Source organism: Dendropsophus ebraccatus, chromosome 6, assembly GCF_027789765.1.
Source record: "Dendropsophus ebraccatus isolate aDenEbr1 chromosome 6, aDenEbr1.pat, whole genome shotgun sequence".
Classification (NCBI taxonomy): Eukaryota; Metazoa; Chordata; class Amphibia; order Anura; family Hylidae; genus Dendropsophus; species Dendropsophus ebraccatus.
The window spans coordinates 108,796,669-108,819,703 of record NC_091459.1 but is presented as its reverse complement, the minus strand read 5'-3'; the positions used below and the strand labels follow the sequence as shown (position 1 = coordinate 108,819,703).

The following is a 23,035-nucleotide window of genomic DNA, read 5'->3' as shown; positions in this document are numbered from 1 at the left end:
CTATCTATCTATCTATCTATCTATCTATCTATCTATCTATCTATCTATCTACCTATCTATCTATCTATCTATCTATCTATCTATCTATCTATCTATCTATCTATCTATCTATCTATCTATCTCCTCAATCATTTCTGTCTGTCTGTCTATCTAATCAATCATCATTTAAATAATCCACCAGTTATCAGGATGTCAGTACCCCGTGTGACCAGCAGAGGGCGCTTGTGAGGCGTTTGCAGGATCCATCATCTATTTTTCTCTCTCCCCCAGTAAACCAGAATTAGCCGGTATATGAGAGCCCAGTGATCCCGGAGCGGAGCGATAATACCCCGGGAGCCGGTAATGAGGCCGGAGGACGAGGATGACCTGAGGCTGGCGCTCCCTCCGCAGGGCGGCCGGGGCAGCACCGGGGATCATGGTGCCTGCAACTTGTATATGGAGAAGGAGATCGTGAGGGTCCAGAGGGGCATCTGTGCAGCCGGGACCAGGTACAGCCCCATGTACTGCTGCTGCTGGCACTGCCAGTGTGTGTGCCAGGGCATTGTGTCTGTGTGTATACTGGCTGCCATTATATACATAGGATCACAGCTGGAATGTGCATGTATCAGTAATATTTACACATGTGCAGATACAGATTTAGAAACAAGTGCTATATATATATATATATATATATATATATATATATATATATATATATATATATATATATATATATAGCAGCACACGCATAAAATACATATACACAATGCAGGAATGTATACAATATAACACACACATAACATACATATATACAATGCAGGAATGTATACAATATAACACACACAACATACATATATACAATGCAGCACATAGATATATACAATGCAGTACACACATAAATGTATACAATATAACACACACATAACATTCATATATACAATGCAACACACACAGTGTCTTAATGTATACAATAGAACACACATGCCAATATACACTTCATACTATAACCTACAGTATATGGACACATAGCATCTCTGTATATGAATGAATAGCATCTATAATGTAACGTAGTCTATGTATCTCTATTGTAACCTAAAGTATATGAGTGTACAGTGTGTATAGTGTAACAGCCAGTATCCCTAGGTGTGATATTGCAGAGGGGGGAGGGGGGCGCTCACACCTCCTGCCAGTGGGCAGCACAGTGAGGTTACTGTAGGATAAGAGGAGCAGCCAGGAGATGCTTCCTATTGTGTTGTATTGGATGGGTATATCCCTATGGCCCCAGACACTATACTAGCTGACCCCATTCTGCCCTTACACTATCTATATCTATCATCTCTGTTATGTAGAAGTTACAGAAACAACAACAAAGCATGATGGGTGCCTGCTCCCTCTTCCTCCTTCTAGTCAGTTCTTGGCTGTTTTGACCCATCCCTATAAATGTCTATGACTGGGATCTCCCTCTAAAGAAGTGGTTATAGAATAGAATCCAATAACTGCGTTAATGAAAAACCGCATTGCAGAAATTGGATTCTTACGTACAATCTGGTATATCGCGGTTTTTCCTTATTGAAGTCAATGAGGCAAAACAACTGCAAGGCATAGGGCATGGATCCGTTTCCAGAGCCATTGTGCAAATGGAGGTTTTTTGTTTTTTTTAATGAAATCCTAATGACTACAATAGGACACGTATACACAGCACAGTAGAACCAGCACATAGACACGTGCTCATTTATTCCAATATTGTCAGTATTGGGCCATTTTAAGCTCCCTGTCAGTTGTCTGTTGTATTTCTCCTATATTTTATGGATAGATAATAAATGCAGTGTTATTTTTAGGCTATGTTCACACAAGGTATCTTTTCTATTAATCACGGCCGTTGTTGCAAATTGCAACAACGGCCGTGATTAATAGAGAAGATACATTGAATTAAAGTCAGAGGGAATCCTGGCCGGAGTGTATACACATAATATACAGTCCAGCTGGGATTCCTAGCGGTCGCACAAAAAACTGAAATGTCAGTTTTCTGTGGCCTCTATTCGTTGAATAGCAGCCGCACAGAACTGTCAGTTCACATAATGGAGAGTGCGGCTCCGGTTGCACGCTCTATTGTGTGCTAGGCTATGTTCACACAACCTTTTTTTCAGCTCTTTTTAAAATGACGTCCTTTATTTTGAGTCTAAAATAACGGACGTCATTTAGCAGTCTGGCCTCCCCTTAGTGCAATGACGGCTGTTGGTACAATATTCTAGTTTGGGGTTACTAATTGGCCTTTGGATGCGGCTTAATAGAAAACTCTATTGAATTTAATAGTAAAAACGGAGAAAGAACGGTGACAAAAGAAAAACTGTGTGTGAACAACTAATAAAAAACGTCTGCTGTTTGCAAAAGACGTCTGAAAATAATTGTCATGATCATTATTTTGATGTCTGGGTAAAAACGTCCGTTAGATTGTGTGCATTGAACGTCCGTTTTCCCATTGATCGCAATGCATTGCAGTGCAGTAAGTTAAATAGCGGCAAAAACGGACGTTATTTTAAATAGCAAAATCATCTACCTGTTTTCTATTTTTGACGTTGTGTGAACATAGCCCTATTGTGAATTGGGATGCGGGCGCACACGAATGCAAATAATTGCAAAGCATAAGTTTATTGGGGAAAACTGTGCAACTGGAAGGAGGCTCTAGTACCCTAATGGGCGCCTCTAGCCCGGATACAAGATAGCATTGTACAGGGAGGATACAAGTTCCATATGCTGCACATTTGCCCACAGATGTTACAGCTGGGCCTGTTGATCCTGCATACTCATATGCTAACGGCCTAGCTGATCCTTTAAATACTTTATATGATCCTTTAAATAATAAATGATTGGCAATAAATCTGGTGACCAGAAAGCTATGGGAGTGTTGCAACCTGGAGGAGACCTTCCAGGTAAACCCTTTCTGTGTGTGTTATCCTGCTGAAACCTGCCATACTGACGCCACTTCCGTTGAAAGAAAAAAAAAATCACCAGAGTTCCCCTTTAAACGCTAGGGGGAAAGCACTTTTACACCCCCCTTGTGACAAGACCCACAGTCTAACCAGACCTGTCTGTAATTATTTACATCTGCCTGGGATATGCTAAGTCTTGCAGCAAGCTGACTTTTCTATCTGAGTTTGATCATTTTCTTTCTAGTGAGTCTAGTGACTGCAACCAGTCTTTTTTTATAATTACAAGGACACAGTTTTTCTCTGTCTCCCCTCCTCCCACTCCCTTCTTTCTCAGAAGGGAGGGGAGGAGGGGGAGGCAGAGAGAAAAGCTCACACACAGATTTTTGTGTTTACAGCAGAAAGCAGCAGCTCAGAACTGGGGGAAGGCGACTGAATAGATAATAACAAGTATGGAAGGAATTGTTAGTCTCATCATGGGCAGCAACATATCAAAAGATATGTTTGAGTGGAATACCCCTTTAAGTAGTGCCTACATTGCCCACTTGTCAGTGCCAATAATTTCCCAATCACACAGTATATCTGTTGGCAGCAGCTAGTAATGTCTCATTGACATCAATAATTGTAGAAGCTGTTACAAATACACCCAGCTAGCCATCTATTACAGCAGAGAAGCGTTCTCTAGGCCAGTGATTTTCAACCAGTGTGCAGCGGCACACTAGTGTGCCGCGACACATGGTCGGGTGTGCCGCGAGGAAAGTTCCCCAAATTATGGTGCCCCTGCAGATCGCCCCGCTGCTGCTGTCCGCCTCGCCTACTGGCCGCCTGTAGCGCCCGGACGTGCTCCTCCTATCCAAGCAGCGGAGACCGGGAGCGTGGTGCGCTGAGGCGGGCCGTGATGCACGCATCCAATCAACGTGTGCGCTACGGCCCGCCGCAGTGCACCGCACTCCCGGTCTCCGCTGATTGGAGGAGCACGTCCGGGCCCTACTGGCGGCTAGTAGGTGAGGCGGACAGCAGCGGCGACCATCTCGGAGGAGGAAGGGGGGGAAGGGAAACCTGGGGATGGGGAAGAGAAACATGGGGATGGGGGAGAGAAGCATGGGGGAGAAACAGGGGGGGAGAGACAGGGAGAGAAACCTGGGGATGGGGGAGAGAAACATGGGGATGGGGGACAAACAGGGGAGAGAAGCAGGGGGGAGAGAAGTTTGGTGGAGAGAAGCAGGGGGGAGAGAAGTATGTTGGAGAGAAGCACAGGAGAGAAGCAGGGGGGAGAAGTATGGTGGAGAGAAGCACAGGAGAGAAGTAGGGGGGAGAAGTATGGTGGAGAGAAGCACAGGAGAGAAGTAGGGGGGAGAAGTATGGTGGAGAGAAGCACAGGAGAGAAGCATGGGGGAGAGAAGCACAGGAGAGAAGCAGGGGGGAGAAGTATGGTGGAGAGAAGCACGGGGGAGAAGTATGGTGGCGAGAAGCACAGGAGAGAAGTAGGGGGGAGAAGTATGGTGGAGAGAAGCACAGGAGAGAAGTAGGGGGGAGAAGTATGGTGGAGAGAAGCACAGGAGAGAAGCATGGGGGAGAGAAGCACAGGAGAGAAGCAGGGGGGAGAAGTATGGTGGAGAGAAGCACGGGGGAGAAGTATGGTGGCGAGAAGCACAGGAGAGAAGTAGGGGGGAGAAGTATGGTGGAGAGAAGCACAGGAGAGAAGTAGGGGGGAGAAGTATGGTGGAGAGAAGCACAGGAGAGAAGCATGGGGGAGAGAAGCACAGGAGAGAAGCAGGGGGGAGAAGTATGGTGGAGAGAAGCACAGGAGAGAAGCATGGGGGAGAGAAGCACAGGAGAGAAGCAGGGGGGAGAAGCATGGTGGAGAGTTGCACGGGGGAGAAGTATGGTGGAGAGAAGCACAGGAGAGAAGCGTTCTCTAGGCCAGTGATTTTCAACCAGTGTGCAGCGGCACACTAGTGTGCCGCGACACATGGTCGGGTGTGCCGCGAGGAAAGTTCCCCAAATTATGGTGCCCCTGCAGATCGCCCCGCTGCTGCTGTCCGCCTCGCCTACTGGCCGCCTGTAGCGCCCGGACGTGCTCCTCCTATCCAAGCAGCGGAGACCGGGAGCGTGGTGCGCTGAGGCGGGCCGTGATGCACGCATCCAATCAACGTGTGCGCTACGGCCCGCCGCAGTGCACCGCGCTCCCGGTCTCCGCTGATTGGAGGAGCACGTCCGGGCCCTACTGGCGGCTAGTAGGTGAGGCGGACAGCAGCGGCGACCATCTCGGAGGAGGAAGGGGGGGAAGGGAAACCTGGGGATGGGGAAGAGAAACATGGGGATGGGGGAGAGAAGCATGGGGGAGAAACAGGGGGGGAGAGACAGGGAGAGAAACCTGGGGATGGGGGAGAGAAACATGGGGATGGGGGACAAACAGGGGAGAGAAGCAGGGGGGAGAGAAGTTTGGTGGAGAGAAGCAGGGGGGAGAGAAGTATGTTGGAGAGAAGCACAGGAGAGAAGCAGGGGGGAGAAGTATGGTGGAGAGAAGCACAGGAGAGAAGTAGGGGGGAGAAGTATGGTGGAGAGAAGCACAGGAGAGAAGTAGGGGGGAGAAGTATGGTGGAGAGAAGCACAGGAGAGAAGCATGGGGGAGAGAAGCACAGGAGAGAAGCAGGGGGGAGAAGTATGGTGGAGAGAAGCACGGGGGAGAAGTATGGTGGCGAGAAGCACAGGAGAGAAGTAGGGGGGAGAAGTATGGTGGAGAGAAGCACAGGAGAGAAGTAGGGGGGAGAAGTATGGTGGAGAGAAGCACAGGAGAGAAGCATGGGGGAGAGAAGCACAGGAGAGAAGCAGGGGGGAGAAGTATGGTGGAGAGAAGCACGGGGGAGAAGTATGGTGGCGAGAAGCACAGGAGAGAAGTAGGGGGGAGAAGTATGGTGGAGAGAAGCACAGGAGAGAAGTAGGGGGGAGAAGTATGGTGGAGAGAAGCACAGGAGAGAAGCATGGGGGAGAGAAGCACAGGAGAGAAGCAGGGGGGAGAAGTATGGTGGAGAGAAGCACAGGAGAGAAGCATGGGGGAGAGAAGCACAGGAGAGAAGCAGGGGGGAGAAGCATGGTGGAGAGTTGCACGGGGGAGAAGTATGGTGGAGAGAAGCACAGGAGAGAAGCACAGGGGGGAGAAGAAAACAGGCCCAGGTTTCACACTGAGTGAGTATAAGTACATTTAGAATCTATATTATTAACTATATGTATAATATGTACTGTTTTAGTGTCATTTTGTGCCATTTTGGTTGGTGGTGTGCCCTGGGATTTTTTAAGTATAAAAAGTGTGCCGCGGCTCAAAAAAGGTTGAAAATCACTGCTCTAGGCAGCCAAAAGATTCTGCAACATATGGTATGAATCCGAGCTGTCTCTTATTCTAGCCCCAAACTGTGCGCTTCTTCTGGGCCCTATTGCTACTTTTGGGGAACATTCTATGTCATTTAGTGCAATGTAGTTCTGCTTTTTATAGTATTTTAGCAGAAAGAAAAGCAGGAAACGCTCCATCCTCTGTAAGTAGATTGTCCTAATCTGATTTTTGGCATTATTGGTTACATTCTTACATTTACTGGCAAGGCATGATCCGAAATTTAGCTCCGCTCCGTACATGACCCATGACGATGTATCCGGAGTATGTGCACCTTCATGTATTTGGGTGGGGGGTCAGCTTGGTGTGAGAGAAGATGAGAGGGGACATGGGAAGCCTTTGGATGAGCAGGAGAGGAGACTTTAGTCCCTAACATTTAGCTGACTCCAAGTGTCAGTGTTACAGGCCGCCCTGTCTGTCACTGTTTCAGCATAGGGCATGTCATAGGGAAGTGGGTGAAAGGTCAGCCCTGTTTTTCTGCTTTACATTATGCTATAAAAATTAATAAATGACGCCTGCATGGATGAGTGAAGCGCTGAACATTGTACCCTGTGTGCCCAGTGGGTTTTGTAAGACAATTGTATACGTATTCAGCCTCTAGGCAGACTAGACATGAAGGATATGCTGTATGATATTAATAAGGATGGCTGTACCTAATCCAAACACCAGAGACAATGGGAAGGCTGAGGGTAAACCAGGTAGGGCCGGTTCCAGGATACAATGGAGTTGTGCCCTTTGTTTTTATGATACTCTATGTACATAGCTTGCAGGGTTTCATCACGTTCATTTCCTTTGTGTTTTATAATAAAGGGGTTCTTTAGTAGTGTATGAATTACATAGAACATCTCTAACCTGACTCATGTGTGACTCATCTGGTGCGGACAGGCAAGCAGATGTGACTAGTATCACATACCTCTGGCTGCTCGCTCCATTTACTAGTGATGACTATTATACAAGTGCTCTTGCAATTTAGAGGGCTGCTTTAGGGTGAAAACACATGATCAGGTTACACTGCAGTTGCATAGCAGCTTTTGTCTCTTCAGTTTCCAATAGTAAGTAATGTGAAGTTCCTACAGACATTGCAGATGTGAAACCCTTATCACTATTAAAAATGTTGTCCTGGTGCAATGGACAAATAGGTCATGTCATATGAAACTTAGAAGGACTTACTTTTGCACCAACTATTTTGACAATCATAGGGCATCTTACATATCTTAAAGGGGTTATCCAGTGAAAATCTTTTTTTTTTTTTTTTTCAAATAAAGTTATATAGATTTGTAATTTACTTCTATTTAAAAATCTCAAGTCTTACCACACTTATCAGCTGCTGTATGTCCTGCAGGAAATGTTGTTTTCTTTTCAGTCTGACACAGGACAGGAACTGTTCAAAGCAGTAGCAAATCCCCATAGAAAACCTGTACTACTCTGGACAGTTCCTGTCTTGGACAGAGGTGGCAGCAGAGAGCACTGTGTCAGACTGAAAAGAAAACAATGTTTCCTGCAGGATGTACAGCAGCTGATAAGTATGGGAAGACCTGAGATTTTTAAATAGAAGTAAATTACAAATCTAAATAACTTACTAAAACCATTTGATTTAAAAGAAAAAGATTTTCGCTGAATAACCCCTTTAAGATTGCCCTACTATCTGCTACTATAAGGAGGTATAAACCACAATAACAGAACTCCATGACTTGTATTTGTTTTTGAATGACACATATGACATCACTTGTCCCTTTTCCCTTTGGAATACAAGTTCCCAGAGAAATTCCTTATCACCGCAGATTAGAAGAAGTCTATAAAATCTTAGAAAATCATTATACATACCTTATGTCTGTCTTATATTTTAACATTTTACTTTGCCATTGGATTGACCATTAAAATAGACAAGCATGGACTTTGTATTGTGCTGATGACGTTGTGTTGTCAGTGCTCATCCCTACACCCCAGCATCCCTTACACATGGTCTGTGTCCATCCCAATTCTGGGAGGATACAGTCTGCTACACTGCTGCTCCCTTATAAAACCATTAGATGCAGGGGGATCTTTCCATTCATTGGCCTCCATTGTTATACTGGTATCAGGTAAGAAGTTACTATTATACTTTTTTATTATATTTCAAATAGAAATCTAGATTTTCTTCAAAACCTGGGAAAGAAAGTGTCGGATCATTTGGAATCACATGTTTTTTATTACTTTCTTCGGATGTTTTCATATCAGACAAAAAAGAACTTTTCTTGAATGTTCTCATATGCTATGTTTTCTGTTTTATAGCTTTATATAGCATGTACATATCCATTTGCATCGCTTATATATTTGCATATTTAACCCAGAGTATTTGTGGAATATGATACATTTATTATGATATAATGTAGTAGTATTATGTAATATTCTCTGCATCATTGTTTATTATACCTATTATATTCAGTGTATCATTATCACTGTCATCTATGAATGAATCCAGGATTGTATGACTTTCTGTAACCCTCACATGATTTGGTTGCTTTTTAAAGGGTTTTCTGCTCTGTCTAAGCACATGACTTCATGATGCTTGTATTATGCAGTTACATGTGCGGTAAATAGTGAGGAGCACCCATGATGTACGGTGGAGAGCACCCATCTGGGCACACCAGGGTATAAAGAACTATGGATGGAGGGTAAAGAATGTTTAGCAAGCAGTAACTAATATGTGACACATTGCAGCCCCTCATGAACTTTAATCTGTGCCCTTTGTTTCTTGGTATAATCTTCACACAACTCTATTACCCATGGGTGTATAGGTAAGCGTGTTTTATATATGTTTGTACATTACATATTACATGGCAATGACTGTCTGCTGCAGATTTTCAGGGTCATTTATTATGGTGATGCAATGTCTTAGTGTACAGCACCAGTTAACTCTAAAAGGGTATTCCGCTCAAGCATAACTTTAGATATGTGGCTGTCCATGGTGAGACTAACAATTCCTCCCATATTTGTTATGATCTATTCAGTCTCCTTCCACCAGTTCTGAGCTGCTGCTTTCTGCTGAAAACACAAAAATCTGTGTGTGAGCCTTTCCTCTCCATCTCCCCCTCCCCCCCCCCTTCTGAGACAGCTGATGTAAACAATTCCCTGGCTGGCTGTAACCGCAACGTTATAGATTCTTTGCAATGCTGGAAGGGTTAATCTGAGGTAAAGTTGCTAATAAGCTCACTGTGATTATCCCTCCCAGTCAGGGCCGGCTCCAGCTTTTTGTGGGCCCTTGGGCGACAGAGTCTCGGCGGGCCCCTTTGAGGAGCAAATCATGGAGAGACAGGTGAGGAAAGATTTGCAGCAAAAGAAACATGCGGCTGCTGCATATCTTTCTCCTCCTGTATCTCCTGATCTCTCCTGCATGCAGCTCCTGCTGTGTGTGTGTGTGTATGTGTATATATATATATACATGCGCACACACACAGAGCAGGAGCTGTATACAGGAGAACTAGCAGCACCAGCATGATTATATATATATATATATATAAACATGGTGAGACCCCTAGTTCTCCTATATACAGGTCCTGCAGTGATATACAGTGTATATATATATATATATATATACATACACACTGAACATCACTGCAGGACCTGTATATAGGAGAACTAGGGGTCTCACCATGTTTATATGATAGAGACAGAGAGACAGAGAGAGATAGAAGATAGATAGATAAGAGATAGATAGATAGATAGATAGATAGATAGATAGATAGGAGATAGATAGATAGATAGATAGATAGATAGATAGATAGATAGATAGGAGATAGATAGGAGATAGATAGATAGATAGATAGATAGATAGATAGATAGATAGATAGATAAGAGATAGATAGATAGATAGGAGATAGATAGATAGGAGATAGATAGATAGATAGATAGATAGATAGATAGATAGATAGGAAATAGATAGATAGGAGATAGATAGATAGATAGGAGATAGATAGATAGATAGATAGATAGATAGATAGATAGATAGATAGGAGATAGATAAGAGATAGATAGATAGATAGGAGATAGATAAGAGATAGATAGATAAGAGATAGATAGATAGATAGATAGATAGATAGATAGATAGATAGATAGATAGGAGATAGATAGATAGATAGATAGATAGATAGATAGATAGAAGATAGATAGATAGAAGATAGATAGGAGATAGATAGATAGATAGATAGATAGATAGATAGGAGATAGATAGATAGATAGATAGATAGATAGATAGATAGGAGATAGATAAGAGATAGATAGATAGATAGGAGATAGATAAGAGATAGATAGATAAGAGATAGATAGATAGATAGATAGGAGATAGATAGATAGATACAGATATCTAGTTGTTTTGTGTATAGAGGTCCTGCTGTAACATATATATATCCTGCTGTAATAGATATATATATATTACAGCAGGACCTCTATACACAAAACAACTAGAAACCAGCACATACAGAACACTTAGTTTGCAGAGCCTACCGTGCTGCCCTCTATCAGGTCAGGTGTCCGATCACATGACCCGTGACATCATCAAAGGTCCTACACACTCAAAGGTCCTTTCCTACTCGGCTGTAGGGAAGATTTGTGAAGGAAGACAGGTGCCCGGGGGCCCTAGTATGTATCGGCGTGGCCCCTAACTGTCACATGCGGCCTCTAGGGGCCCAGTCCCCTTTGTTACTACACTTTTTTTTCTTTTTTACTAACAAAAAAATGTAGTAACAAACGGGAGTGGGCCCCTAGAGGAGCTGTGGGCCCTGGCATTTGCCCTAGTTAGCTGGGTGCTGATGCCGGCCCTGCTCCCAGTATTACAAAGAAGCTACAATGTTGCAGATACAGCCTGCCAGGGAAAGAATGGGGGAGACAGAGAGAAAGGCTCACAAACAGCAACTCAGAACTGGGGGAAGGAGACTGAATAGATAATAACAAGTACAGAATGAATTGTTAGTCTCACCATAGGCAGTAACATATCAAAACTTATGTTGAGTGGAATGCCCCTTTAACTTTTAACTTTTTATGTGCAGCAGACCCCTTTAAACTAAAAGTAAGACATTATGGGAAAACTATGGGAATGTCCAATATCTAGTAAAACAATTGGATTCCACAACTGAACTTAGGGTTCCAGAATTATTGGAAATAGGAGCTGCAGCTTATGGAGTACACACTGTATATGTATATATATATATATATATATATGCTATATATATATATATATATATATATATATATATATTCCTCCCGCCATAACGTGTCAAAAGATTACCCTTCTTTACTATTTAGGGTACACTCTTCACAGGATTTTAGAGGTTTTTTGTACAGTACGTTTTCAAATCTTGCCTCGTTCACTATTGAAAGATGAGTCATTTCAGGAATTGTTCCTATTCTTAATCCTCATACAATTGAATGAATAAAGCACATGAACCTAGGATTTCTGCATTGATTACCAAATGTGGTCACTCAACCTTAGTCTGTTATATGGGCTCTGTATTTGCATCTAAATTGTCTGGAATTTGTCATGTGATCAGCATTACCAGGCTTAATCAGATCAGTTATGACAAGAAAAGAACCTGTGATGAAGCCTGGTTATGCTGATCACATGATAAAGCCCAGACAGTCAATGTGGTCAAAATGTCAGAATGAACTTCAATCTCAGCCTGCACAACCGTGATGGACTTCTATAGAAAGTCTATGCGACCATGTCCTGTGGCAAGCAGAAAGCAGGGAAAATCAGCGCTCGGCTGTGCTCTTTACCCCTCATTCTAGTGATTGTTGGCGGTCTAAATATTCTGCAGTTGTTTCAGATTATCAATATTTCTGTGACGCCTTCCGCCCTCTGCAGATGCTGCAGCATCTCTATGCTCTGTAACCTGCCTTGGCCATGAACTTCTGAGAAGTCTATGCATTTCTACATTTGAACGCCAATCAGTGTTTTTTCCAAGTGTAATAAAAGTGTGTCCAATCTTTCACCTTTCCTTTAGATTCCCTGCTTGTACAATGATCCCTAAATCAGCTCGGGTGTTTTAACCTGTGGACGTGCCAGTCACATGAATGATACAGAGGCAAAAGGTAAGACAATGTTATACTTTATCACTGGATATAAGGCCCTATGTATACATCCATATCAGTTTTTATGGTCAGGAAATACTGATCCGAAAGCCTTTTAGGAGGCTTCAGAAAACTATCAGTATTTCCTGACCGTAAAAACTAAAGATATTAAAATAAAAAAGCCATACTCTCCTCAGGCTTCTTTCGCTCTCTTCCTGTTCTTTGACTGCACAAATGACTTCAATTATATGCTGCAGCACTGGGGGGGAATAAAATGGCCTCCTTTGACCAGAGGTATAATGCTCTTTCCAGCCACAAGAGTGATTGACAGGGCAGGGAGCCAATGGCTCCTTGCCCTGTAAAACTCTGCCGTATTTAACTGAATACACTCTTGATCAAGAGTGCATACAGATAAAAGACCAGGCACAGCACTTGGCGGTACTTGCCAAAGTGATGACACTGAGATGGGCTGGCTAGCAGCTGGAATTCAGGATGTGCATCTGGAGCTTTCCAGAATTCTGGATGAGAGGACTTGGGAAACACCCCAGCAAGCTATCCATCGTGAAACAGCTGTCTGTGGATGGATACCTTGCTGGGGTATATTGCAAATCCTGTCATTTTTTGATTGTGGCTTGTTGGAAGGTGGTTTGCTTGACTGGAGACCCCCCTTGGCTTGGTTGTTCCTTCCCAGTAGAAGGTCTGGCTAGCTCACTGACACTGAGAAACACATGATGGTGTCTCCGCAGTATTTTTTCATATTTGATTTCCCAGGGGGCAATGTTCCTAGATTCACTGATGTTGAGAAACGTGATGGTGACTCCACAGTGTTTTGGTTGATCTCCAATAGGTCAATCATTATTCTCATTATAATCATTATAGTTTCTGGAATGGACAACCTTCAGAAAAAATCTTGAAGGGTGTCCATGCCCAATACAAGCCTATGGGTCAGGAAATGTACATTTTTCTGACGTGTGCATGAAGCCTTTGCGAATATACAAGCAGACCTCCAGCTTTGCAGTTTTGAGTTTATTCAGAGTTAAAAGAACATATCTCCTATCGAGATCCTATTTGTGTTCAGTAGAGTTACAGGAACAGCTGGTTGTGTACATCAGCAGGGGCAGGTATCTTTGAAATGATGGCATATTTTTTCACCACTTAAAGAGGATGTACCACCAGGTACATCCCCTTTAATCTGAACCCACTGATTGAACGGCACCGGCACGGGGAATGAACGGAGCAGCGTCATACAGGGAAGGGAATTCCCTCCCACTGGGGGCGGGCCGGCCTACCTCCAGTGCTTGAACAGCTCCGTGTGCGGGAACCGGGCCGCGGTCTGTCTTTCTGTCTTCCGAAAGACAGACCGCGGCACCGAATTCCCCGTGCCGGCGCCGTTCGATCAGTGGGTTCAGATAAAAGTGGATGTACCTGGTGGTACATGCTCTTTAAATTAGAAAGTGTAGTTGTTGAGATGTGGTGGACCTAATGAGGGGAGATGTTAGGGCAATATGACTATAGAATTAGACTACCAAGGTTTTGTAGTCTGTTACCATAGAGACACATTAGCCCCCATAGGAGCTGTAGACATAAAGAGGTAAAGAGAGGCATTCTTGCATGGTTTCGATTTTATGGAATAGGATTTATATATAAGAATATATTACACCGTGAAGCATCAAGATTTTTCAGTTTTAGTTTGGATTTGCTGATACTCTGATATTGTTTCTGTAGGGATTATACCCTATAATATATTGTGGTGTGTGCTCACCTTGTTGTTATTTTTTTATTTTCTATATTGTAGATTCAGATAGCTTTTTTCCATTTGGTGCCATATATATAATGTGGTTGTTGTGGTGTAGAATTGATTCCCCTGCACTTATTCTGTATCAGGCATCTTGCCAGATAACAGGCTGTTTGTTTGATGGTTACTGCTGAGATTTATATAGTCACCTCAGTTGTTAGGCCATAGACATGCTGCTTCTATTATTTCTGGCATCCCAGCCATCATGTATCCTGGAGCAGTTCGTGCACCATTTATTCCTTCATTTTATTACATTTTTTTTTCTTATGCCCCATATCAGCGAGTGTTTTATGCATCATCATTTAGATTTTTAATATTTAGTTTCTTGTTATGCATCAAACATTCTCATATAATGCCTTATCTTCAGCTATAGCATCAATAGACTAGTGATGCACAATGCACCGAAATAGCAATACTAATACTGAGACTGCTGGTGAAAAAACGGTTTAGTACCAGGATTTCCTGGTATATTTTTAAGTTGTGTAATAGTGCAGCTCAACATAAAGCACAGTGCAGAGAACACAGCGGACGGCTAGCTGAGCGCCTGCCATGTTCTCTGTGTGCCACCCCCAGCCCCCTAGCGTCACCTCCTCTGCCCGGCCCACTCTCCACTCCCATCAGTGCCAACATCTAATAGCCAGCACTTAGCGATCGCTTGTGCTATTTTACTGTGTACATGCCGCATTTAACCCCTCCCAAGCTGCTTCATATGCAGCAGGGGTCTGCTACTTTATGTAGCAGGCCCCCACTGCTAATGACTGTGGTGACTTAACCATTGCAGGGAATGCCCATCCGTCACCCGCCCCCCCCTTCCAGGACACAAGGAGGTATGCTGGGTGTTGTTGTGCACAAGAAGGTATGCTGGGAGTTGTAGTGCACAAGGAGGTATGCTGGGAGTTGTAGTGCACAAGGAGGTATGCTGGGAGTTGTGTCGGGAGGCTGCTGCTGCACAACTGCAACTCCCAGCATACCTCCTTGTGCACTACAACTTCCAGCATACCTCCTTTTGCCAGAGTACCCTTTTAATACGTGGTGAGCGTATCATCTGAAGTGCCCATTGTCTTATCTCACCTCATTTGGAGCAGCAGAAGGCCCTCCAGAGCTGGAATAGTTTATTTTGCTTACCCTGGTATATTCACAGACATATTTTTCCATTTTTGTACTGTTAGGGCCGGTTCACACTGAGCAAACACGGCGCAATTCCTCAGTGTGCTCCTTTGAGTGAATGGGAGAGTGTGTCCGCTCCCTCTCCTCTCTGCTCAAAGAATGAACATGTTCATTCTTTGAGCGGAGAGCGGTGGCAGCGGACAGGCGCGCGCTCTCCCATTCACTCAAAGCAGCAGGGATTCTCCGCCACGGAATTGCGTCGTGTTTGCTCAGTGTGAACCGGCCCTTATACAGAGGTTTTTGTAAATCATTGTCATCATTTGCTTCTGTGTAGCAGTTTCTTCTTACTGCCGCCTGAGTTTCTCTCTGATTAAGATGTCTCCACATCAGTCATGTCTGTACATTAATCCTGGTTTCTGAATATGTGTTGTGGAGATTTCCCTGGTTGTTTTTTATGTTTTCAAACTGTCGCTGTTGTTACAAAAAACTTTTGACATGTCATATGCATTTGATCGGTCCGGGTCTGATCACACAGGGAGAGGACTGTGCTGCAGTGTGTCTACTCTCCGCTCTTTGTTAGAAAAAAAGAGTTGGCTTATAAAGGTGCCCTAAGGAGACCGACTCTTTTTTCTAACTCAGAGCAGAGAGTGGATGCGCTGCACCATGGTCCTCTCCCTGCCCGTTCTTGTTCAGACACAGACCAATAAAAACTTTTGACATGTCTCTGTGACATATCAAAAAAATTTTGTAACGCCAGTGACACTTTAACTGAATATTTACCTAAGAACTGCACCTAAAAGCCACAAGGGCTTGAAACGCGTTAGTGATGAGGGAGCTAAAAGACTCTCTACATGTGATTGTAAATTACTTGAATAAAGATTTGTACATTGTTTTTACTGCCTGGTGCTGGATCCCCACACCTTACATTTGGATTACACCCCTGTCTGCTCTCTGCCAGACTTCCAAGGACCCTTTAGTTAGATCTTTATGCACACAGACCACTGGATACCCCACTAACCCTTTCTATGTTTATTGAACTATGTATACAGCATATATATATATATATATATATATATATATATATATATGTATCAGATCGCTTATCTCAGGGAGACCAGCCAAGAATAACACTGCCGGCTGCTGGTTAAAGTGTTCAATGCAGTGAAATCCTTGGAGCACTGCTCCCTGGGAAACATGAATATGCAAAAGAAGAGCCTGTGGAGCCTCATTTAAGAGTCTTGAAAAACAAGACTAGTCAGATATCCCTCTGGGAAGGACCCAGCCAAGGGATGACTCCTGTAAGGGAACACCATAACCACCATATTAAGTGGCCCTATAAGTCAGTGTAATGACAAGGGTAAAACCAAGGTCGGGTATGCATCCACTGTTGTAAACAGCTGTTTTGGGGTGTTGCCTCTCATCAGTGTAGAGCAGAATTCTGGCTTGGTGGGAGCAATGGTATCCCTCTTTCCAGAGAAGGAAGCCCGTTGCCAAGGGGTGACTCCTAGTGGGGAGAGCACCAAACCACCCTGATACGTAGTCCCTCAGGTCCTCACTCTGTTGCGAGCTTTGGGACCTAAATAGGGAAACATCAGGGTGGCCCCTGTAAGTCAAAGTCTAACTCTGTGGCGAGTATAACGACATAAGACAAGGGTTACCAAGGCTGGGTATCCATCCACAGACTGCAGTTTCAGGGTATTTGCCCCTCGTCAGTGTGGAGTAGGATTCTGGCTAACAGGGGCAATGAAAAATAGACCAACAAAACACAACAATCACTAAACAGCGAAAAAAATCCAATGACGTACTCAACGGACCCCTTCTTTGCACATTTAAATTTTTTAGGGGACAGTCAGTGGAGACTCGTAAATGAGTACTTCATTGGATTTTTTTCGCTGTTCTCCCCGAGTTCAGTGATTGTTGTGTTTTGTTGGTCTATTTTTCATTGCCCAGTTTACAAGTGTTAGGGCTTGTGGCCATGATATAATCCTGTTAAATGAGGACATGGTAAATAACACTCTGATCTGGTTATTCCAAACAGTGGCTTGGCTTTCTGTTGTTCTGGCAATATCCCTTATTCCTCCTTAGCTTTAAAGTGCTGTGAGTGGACCAGTGTCTACAAGATGGGATCCTGAGACCAAGCACACCCACACTACACAATAAGACTATCTTCACAATGACATCTGAGCCTTCGATTAGACATACACAGTAGGTCAGGAACATTCCCCAACATATACTTGTGATGGAAGGCATACAGAAGTCAGTGCCAACAGGATCCAGTTGTACAGACATCCTGTGGCACCCTGTTGTATCCTGTTTGAGCAGTATGATTCTTATGCAGTGTGCAGTAAAAAATGTCTATCTCATCTGGCGTGAACCTAGCCTAAGGCAGCTTCATTGTGACTTATGTTCTCGTCACTGGCTTTGTAAGAAAAACAAGAATACATTTTGAATTTCCCCCTGTGCAAACCCCTGCCTGTTGTTTATTGTAAAAATATATTTTTTTTTAGTTATGACTGCATATAGATGTATTTACATCACTAGTGACATTCTCTTGTTTGTTCTAATATGATGACCTGCTCATGTTGTGTACTCCGACATAGGTCAAGATGTGCAGTGAAGGAGCTAAAATGGAGAAAAAACTGGACAAAAAGATGAAAGGCAGAGCAGACAAGCCAAAGGTGAACCCCAACATTGATGGCGGATGGGCATGGATGGTTGTACTGTCCTCATTCCTTGTCCACCTATTGGTTATGGGATCCCAGATGGCACTTGGGATTCTTAACATGGAGTGGCTTGAAGAGTTCAATCAAAGCAGAGGTCTGACGGCGTGGGTCAGCTCCCTGACTATGGGCATTACTCTGATTGTAGGTATGGAACTGCACAATTGGCTGGGAATGTAAATGCTAAACCTATATGATGTATACTTTTATAAAGCATTGCAGCAGATTTACTAATATTGTTAAACAGTGGAAACTTAGGCTGCATTCGCACGTTCAGTGTTTTTCCTGGTTCGTGATTGTGGTCTGCTAGCTACCTCTGTGATCCATGCAAAACCGTCCGTGTTGTCATCCATTTTGCTTCCGTTTTGTCAGTGTTTTTCACAGATCCCTGTAAAGCATTTTAAATTACATTGATTACATCACATCCGTGATTTTCACAGATGTACACGTATGTGACATCAGTGAAAAACATGAATCTCGTTGATTTCTATGGGGAATTCATTCCGTGCTTCCATTCCGAGTAATGACGTCCTAATTTTTAACGGCACGGATCATGGATCCATGCAATCATAAAACATCTGAGAACTTCATGGGACGGGTGAAGCTGTCGGTGCACACGGATCCATGTATTGGGATAAATTTATAGCCCTTTGCTTTGTATTGGGCTATTCACATGTTCAGTGTTTTTATGGCTCTCCAATATTAAAAATAGGACAAGTCATAACTCAGAACGGAACGCATTCCCCATAGAAATCAATGAGATCCGTGTTTTTCACGAATGTACACGGATGTAATGTAATCAATGTAATTTAATATGCTTTAACTAGGTCAGTGAAAATCACGGACACAGGTGCAAAACAGACAGCAACACGGACGGTTTTTCATGGATCACGGAGGTAGCTAGCAGACCACAATCACAGACCAGGAAAAACACTGAACATGTGAATGCAGCCTTAGGCTATGTTCACACTACGTAAAAAACATGGCCGTATTTCATAACAATGGCCGTGTTTGCGCAAACAATGGCCGTTATTTTGCAAAAACGGCCATTGTTTGCACATATACGGCTGTTATGAAATACGCCCGTGTTTTTGACGTAGTGTGAACCCGGCCTTATGCTGCGTTTACATGTAATTATTATCGTGCGAATTTGCACGATAACGATCGAATTCGAACGATAATCGTACGTGTAAACGAACAATCGACGATCGGGAAATCGTTCATTTTGATCTTTGAACATGTTCTCAAATAGTCGTTGATAGTTCACAAAAAATTCGCAGATCGTTCCGTGTGAACAGTCGTTCACCGATTTAACCAATGTGTGAGATAGGCTTAAGCGATCGCAAAACGAATTTTTCCGTACGATATATCGTACCGTCTAAACGCTGATCGTTATGAAAAAAAAATCGTTACTCCGACATCGTTAATCGTACGATCGGGCAAATTATTGTTTCGTGTAAACGTAGCATTAGTCTAAAAATGCACAAATATTTGCAAAAGTACAAGTAGAAGGAAGTTCCAGCAGCTCAGTTTGATTAAGTTGAGAGTGGGCGATTTTTTTTCTATACCTATACATGAAAAATTAGTGGGGTCTTTGTCATAACATGTGAGGAAATGTTTTGAAGCAGCCGAGATGTTTACAGAGCTAAGGGCCCTATTACACCGGACGATTATCGTTTGCATAATCGTTAACGATTAACGATCACAAACGGCCGCTATTGCGAAAGACCTGAAATCGTTCACTCATTTCCATGGCACGATAATCGTTACTTATGATCGAATTTGCGATCGTTTTTCCTTCGCTATTGCGTTGGTATCTACTGCGAACGACCGAACGACTTCTTATTCAATGTGAACGATTTGCAAACGTTTTTTTCGAACGAGCAACGATAAAAATAGGTCCAGGTCCAGGTCGTTCGGTCGTTAATCGTTAACTGCATTTCAACCGAACGATTATCGTTTAGATTCGAACGATAATCGTCTGGTGGAATAGGGCCCTAATATTGGTGCTGTCTGAGAGGTGTCTCCTCATTCGTACATCCTACATATTGAATGTTACAGGATCTGCATGGGATGGCAGAAATGACAAAAGTAGTATTACAATTTATGTAACATTTTATGGGATAAGTTACACCTCGTGTATCTGAAAATTTACATGTTTTGCAAATCCTGTGACCACAGCTAAAACAGCCCATAGTGCTCAGCGAAGTGCCAGATGGATTAACCCTTTAAGGGCAGAGCCAATTTTCGCTTTTTCGTTTTATTTTTTTTCCTCCTCGTGTTTAAAAGGCCATCGGGCTTGCATTTTTTCACCTACAGACCCACATGAGCCCTTATTTTTTGCGCTACTAACTGTACTTTGCAATGGCAGACCAAATTTTTTAATTAAATATGCAGCAAAACTGGGGGAAAAAATTTAAATTGAAAATAAAACGCAATTTTTTTAATTTGGGGATTAGGGCTTCTCTTTATGACCTTCGCAATAGGAATGTCATAATTTAATAGTTTGAGCGAATACGTCTACTTTTTTGGGGAGTGATTCAAATTTTTATTAGGGAAGTGGTTTTTTTTTTTTAAATTAATAAACCCTTTTTTTTTTTTTTTTACTCTTACATTAATTAGAACTCCACCTGGAAGATTTCTAATACAACTACACTGATGAATCATATAGATCAGTGTAATATACATAATACAGCACTGATTTATTAGATCAGTGCTGTATTGCTCTGGTCTGCTGCAGACCAGATCTATCGATTGCCGAGCCAGGATCAGCATCAATCCGACGCAGAGAATGCATCTCTCCTCCTTTTTGTTAAAAAGAGGCTAGGAGACAGCTGTTGACCCAGAGTTTTGCCTTTTTGGGGATACAGATTATACCATTAGGCTATGTTCACAAAATGTATATTTTCGTAAAAGTATGGTCGTTGTTGAAATAATCAACAACGGACATACTTTTTACGGGAATATACGTTGCTTTATCTTCTATGGGATCCCAGCTGGAGCGTATACACATAGTATACGCTCTGACCGGGATCCCTCGCGGTGCCGCAAAGAATTCTCCTATAGGAACTGCTTTTATGACATGATTTGGATGACAAGAGCTGGCATGTAGCAAAGTGTTGCCAGCTATAGGTTTACTATGCGTTTTGGTTTTCACGTCTGTGTTGTTGTCACTTAAAGATGACCTGTCACCCCGGCAACGGGGGTGACAGGTTCCCTTTAAATATAATTCCAAATTAATTATAATTCCAATCAAGCATAATTCCAAAAAAGCTATATAATATTTTTTGTATTCAAACTGAACTATTACGATCGAAACGCATCAGAAGCTTGATTTATATGAAGATTTTAAGTGAAGCTTGAATGAAATATGAAACTCATCTTGTGCAAATATCGGAATAAAGTGCTAAAGATAGATGGGGGTCTGAAAAATTACACCCTGACTTAACAAAACATTTGACATGTCTCTGCAGCATATAGGATACATGTCCTGCAGGAGGTGGTATTCCTTCCAGTCTGGAGAGCAGGAGAGGTTTTCTATGGGAATTTGCTGCTGCTCTGCGCAGTTCCTGTCACTGACAGAGGTGGCAGCATAGAGCACTGTGTCAGACTGGAAAGAATACACAACTGCCTGCAAGACATAGAGCAGCTGATAAGTACTAAAAGGCTTGAGATTTTTTTTAATAGAAATCAATTACAAATCTCTGGTACTTGTTGATTTCAAAGAGTTTTTTTGCTGAACAAGTTCTACAAGTCTCAGCCAAGAAGGTTATGTACCCAGTTCTGAATGGACTGCAGTGTGCACAGACATAAAGGCCATGTCACCATACCATATTTAACGTTTTTATAGGAGTGGTTGAAGTATTTAGACCCAGACTGATCAGGGGAAGGAGCCAGGAGGGCAAGAACGCTGCATAATGTAAGCTTATGGGACCATCTTGCTTACATAGACACAGAACTGTCGAGTGACCCTCCCTGCTCACTCAAACCCTGACCAATAACATGTCAAAAGTTTTTATTCATGAAAGATAACCCTTAAAGGGGTTGTCCAGCAAATCTTTTTCTTTCAAAATCAACTGGTGTCAGAAAGTTATATAGATTTGTAATTTACTTCTATTAAAAAAATCTCAAGTCTTCCCATACTTCTTAGCTGCTGTAGGTCATGCAGGAAATGTTGTTGTATTTTCACTCTGACACAGTGCTCTCTGCTGACATCTCTGGCCGAGACAGGAACTGTCCAGAGCAGGAGAGGTTTTCTATGGGGATTCATAGAAAACTGAGACAAAGTTCCTGTCTCGGCCAGAGGTGTCAGCAGAGAGCAGTGTGTCAGACTGAAAATAAAACAGCATTTCCTGCATGACATACAGCAGCTAATAAATATGGGAAGACTTGAGATTTTTTAATAGAAGTAAATTACAAATCTATATAACTTTCTGACACCAGTTGATTTGAAAGAAAAAGATTTTCGCTGGACAACCCCTTTAAGCTGGCCTTACACTTGCTTGTTTGGTCAGCAGCTGTTCATTTTCAACATCACTGGCTGAGTGTACACATTTATTTTCAATTTTTTTTCCAGGTCCATTTATTGGTTTGTTCATAAACACATGTGGATGTCGGAAAACTGCAATGATTGGCGGGTTCCTCACTTCTCTCGGCTGGGTGCTGAGTGCATTTGCCACCAATGTGCATTTTCTATTCTTTACATTCGGCGTGACAGCTGGTAAGTGATTGCCATTGCAGTGCAATATATTCCCCTGCAAGGCGCCTTTACCATGTAACATTGTTATTTTTAAAGAATCACTGTTACATCACACAGACATGTCAAAAGTTTTGAATGGTTGTGGTCTCAGTGCTGAGACCCTCCCTGATCACTAGAAAAAGGTGAGAGAAGTGGACCACTGAGCCTGTCACTCCCCTTTGAGGCCCGTCTCCTGTGTGAAGTCAGATCGAGCAGTAAGTCGGGGTGTGAAGCACTTCTCTGTCTAGTGAACAGTGGGATTCTGAATAAAGTTCAGTAAACCTCAAGCATGCTCGGGTTCCTCGAAATCCAGGTGTGCCGCATTAGATTACCAGT

General features: G+C 42.9%; 1 protein-coding gene across 2 annotated transcripts in view; it reads left to right on the top strand.

Annotated features, from left to right (window-relative positions):
• The first annotated feature begins 267 nt into the window (after positions 1-267).
• The window catches only part of SLC16A14 (solute carrier family 16 member 14), a 35,427-nt gene continuing 12,659 nt past the window's right edge, over positions 268-23,035 (top strand). For both annotated transcript variants that reach the window (XR_011363548.1, XM_069973933.1), the window contains exons 1-4: positions 268-488; positions 12,273-12,360; positions 17,842-18,109; positions 22,538-22,681. Coding sequence is in view for 1 of the 2 variants with exons in the window: in XM_069973933.1 (XP_069830034.1) it covers positions 12,343-12,360; positions 17,842-18,109; positions 22,538-22,681 (430 nt within the window). In the remaining variant the exon portion in view is untranslated. The remainder of the gene's footprint in view (positions 489-12,272; positions 12,361-17,841; positions 18,110-22,537; positions 22,682-23,035) is intronic.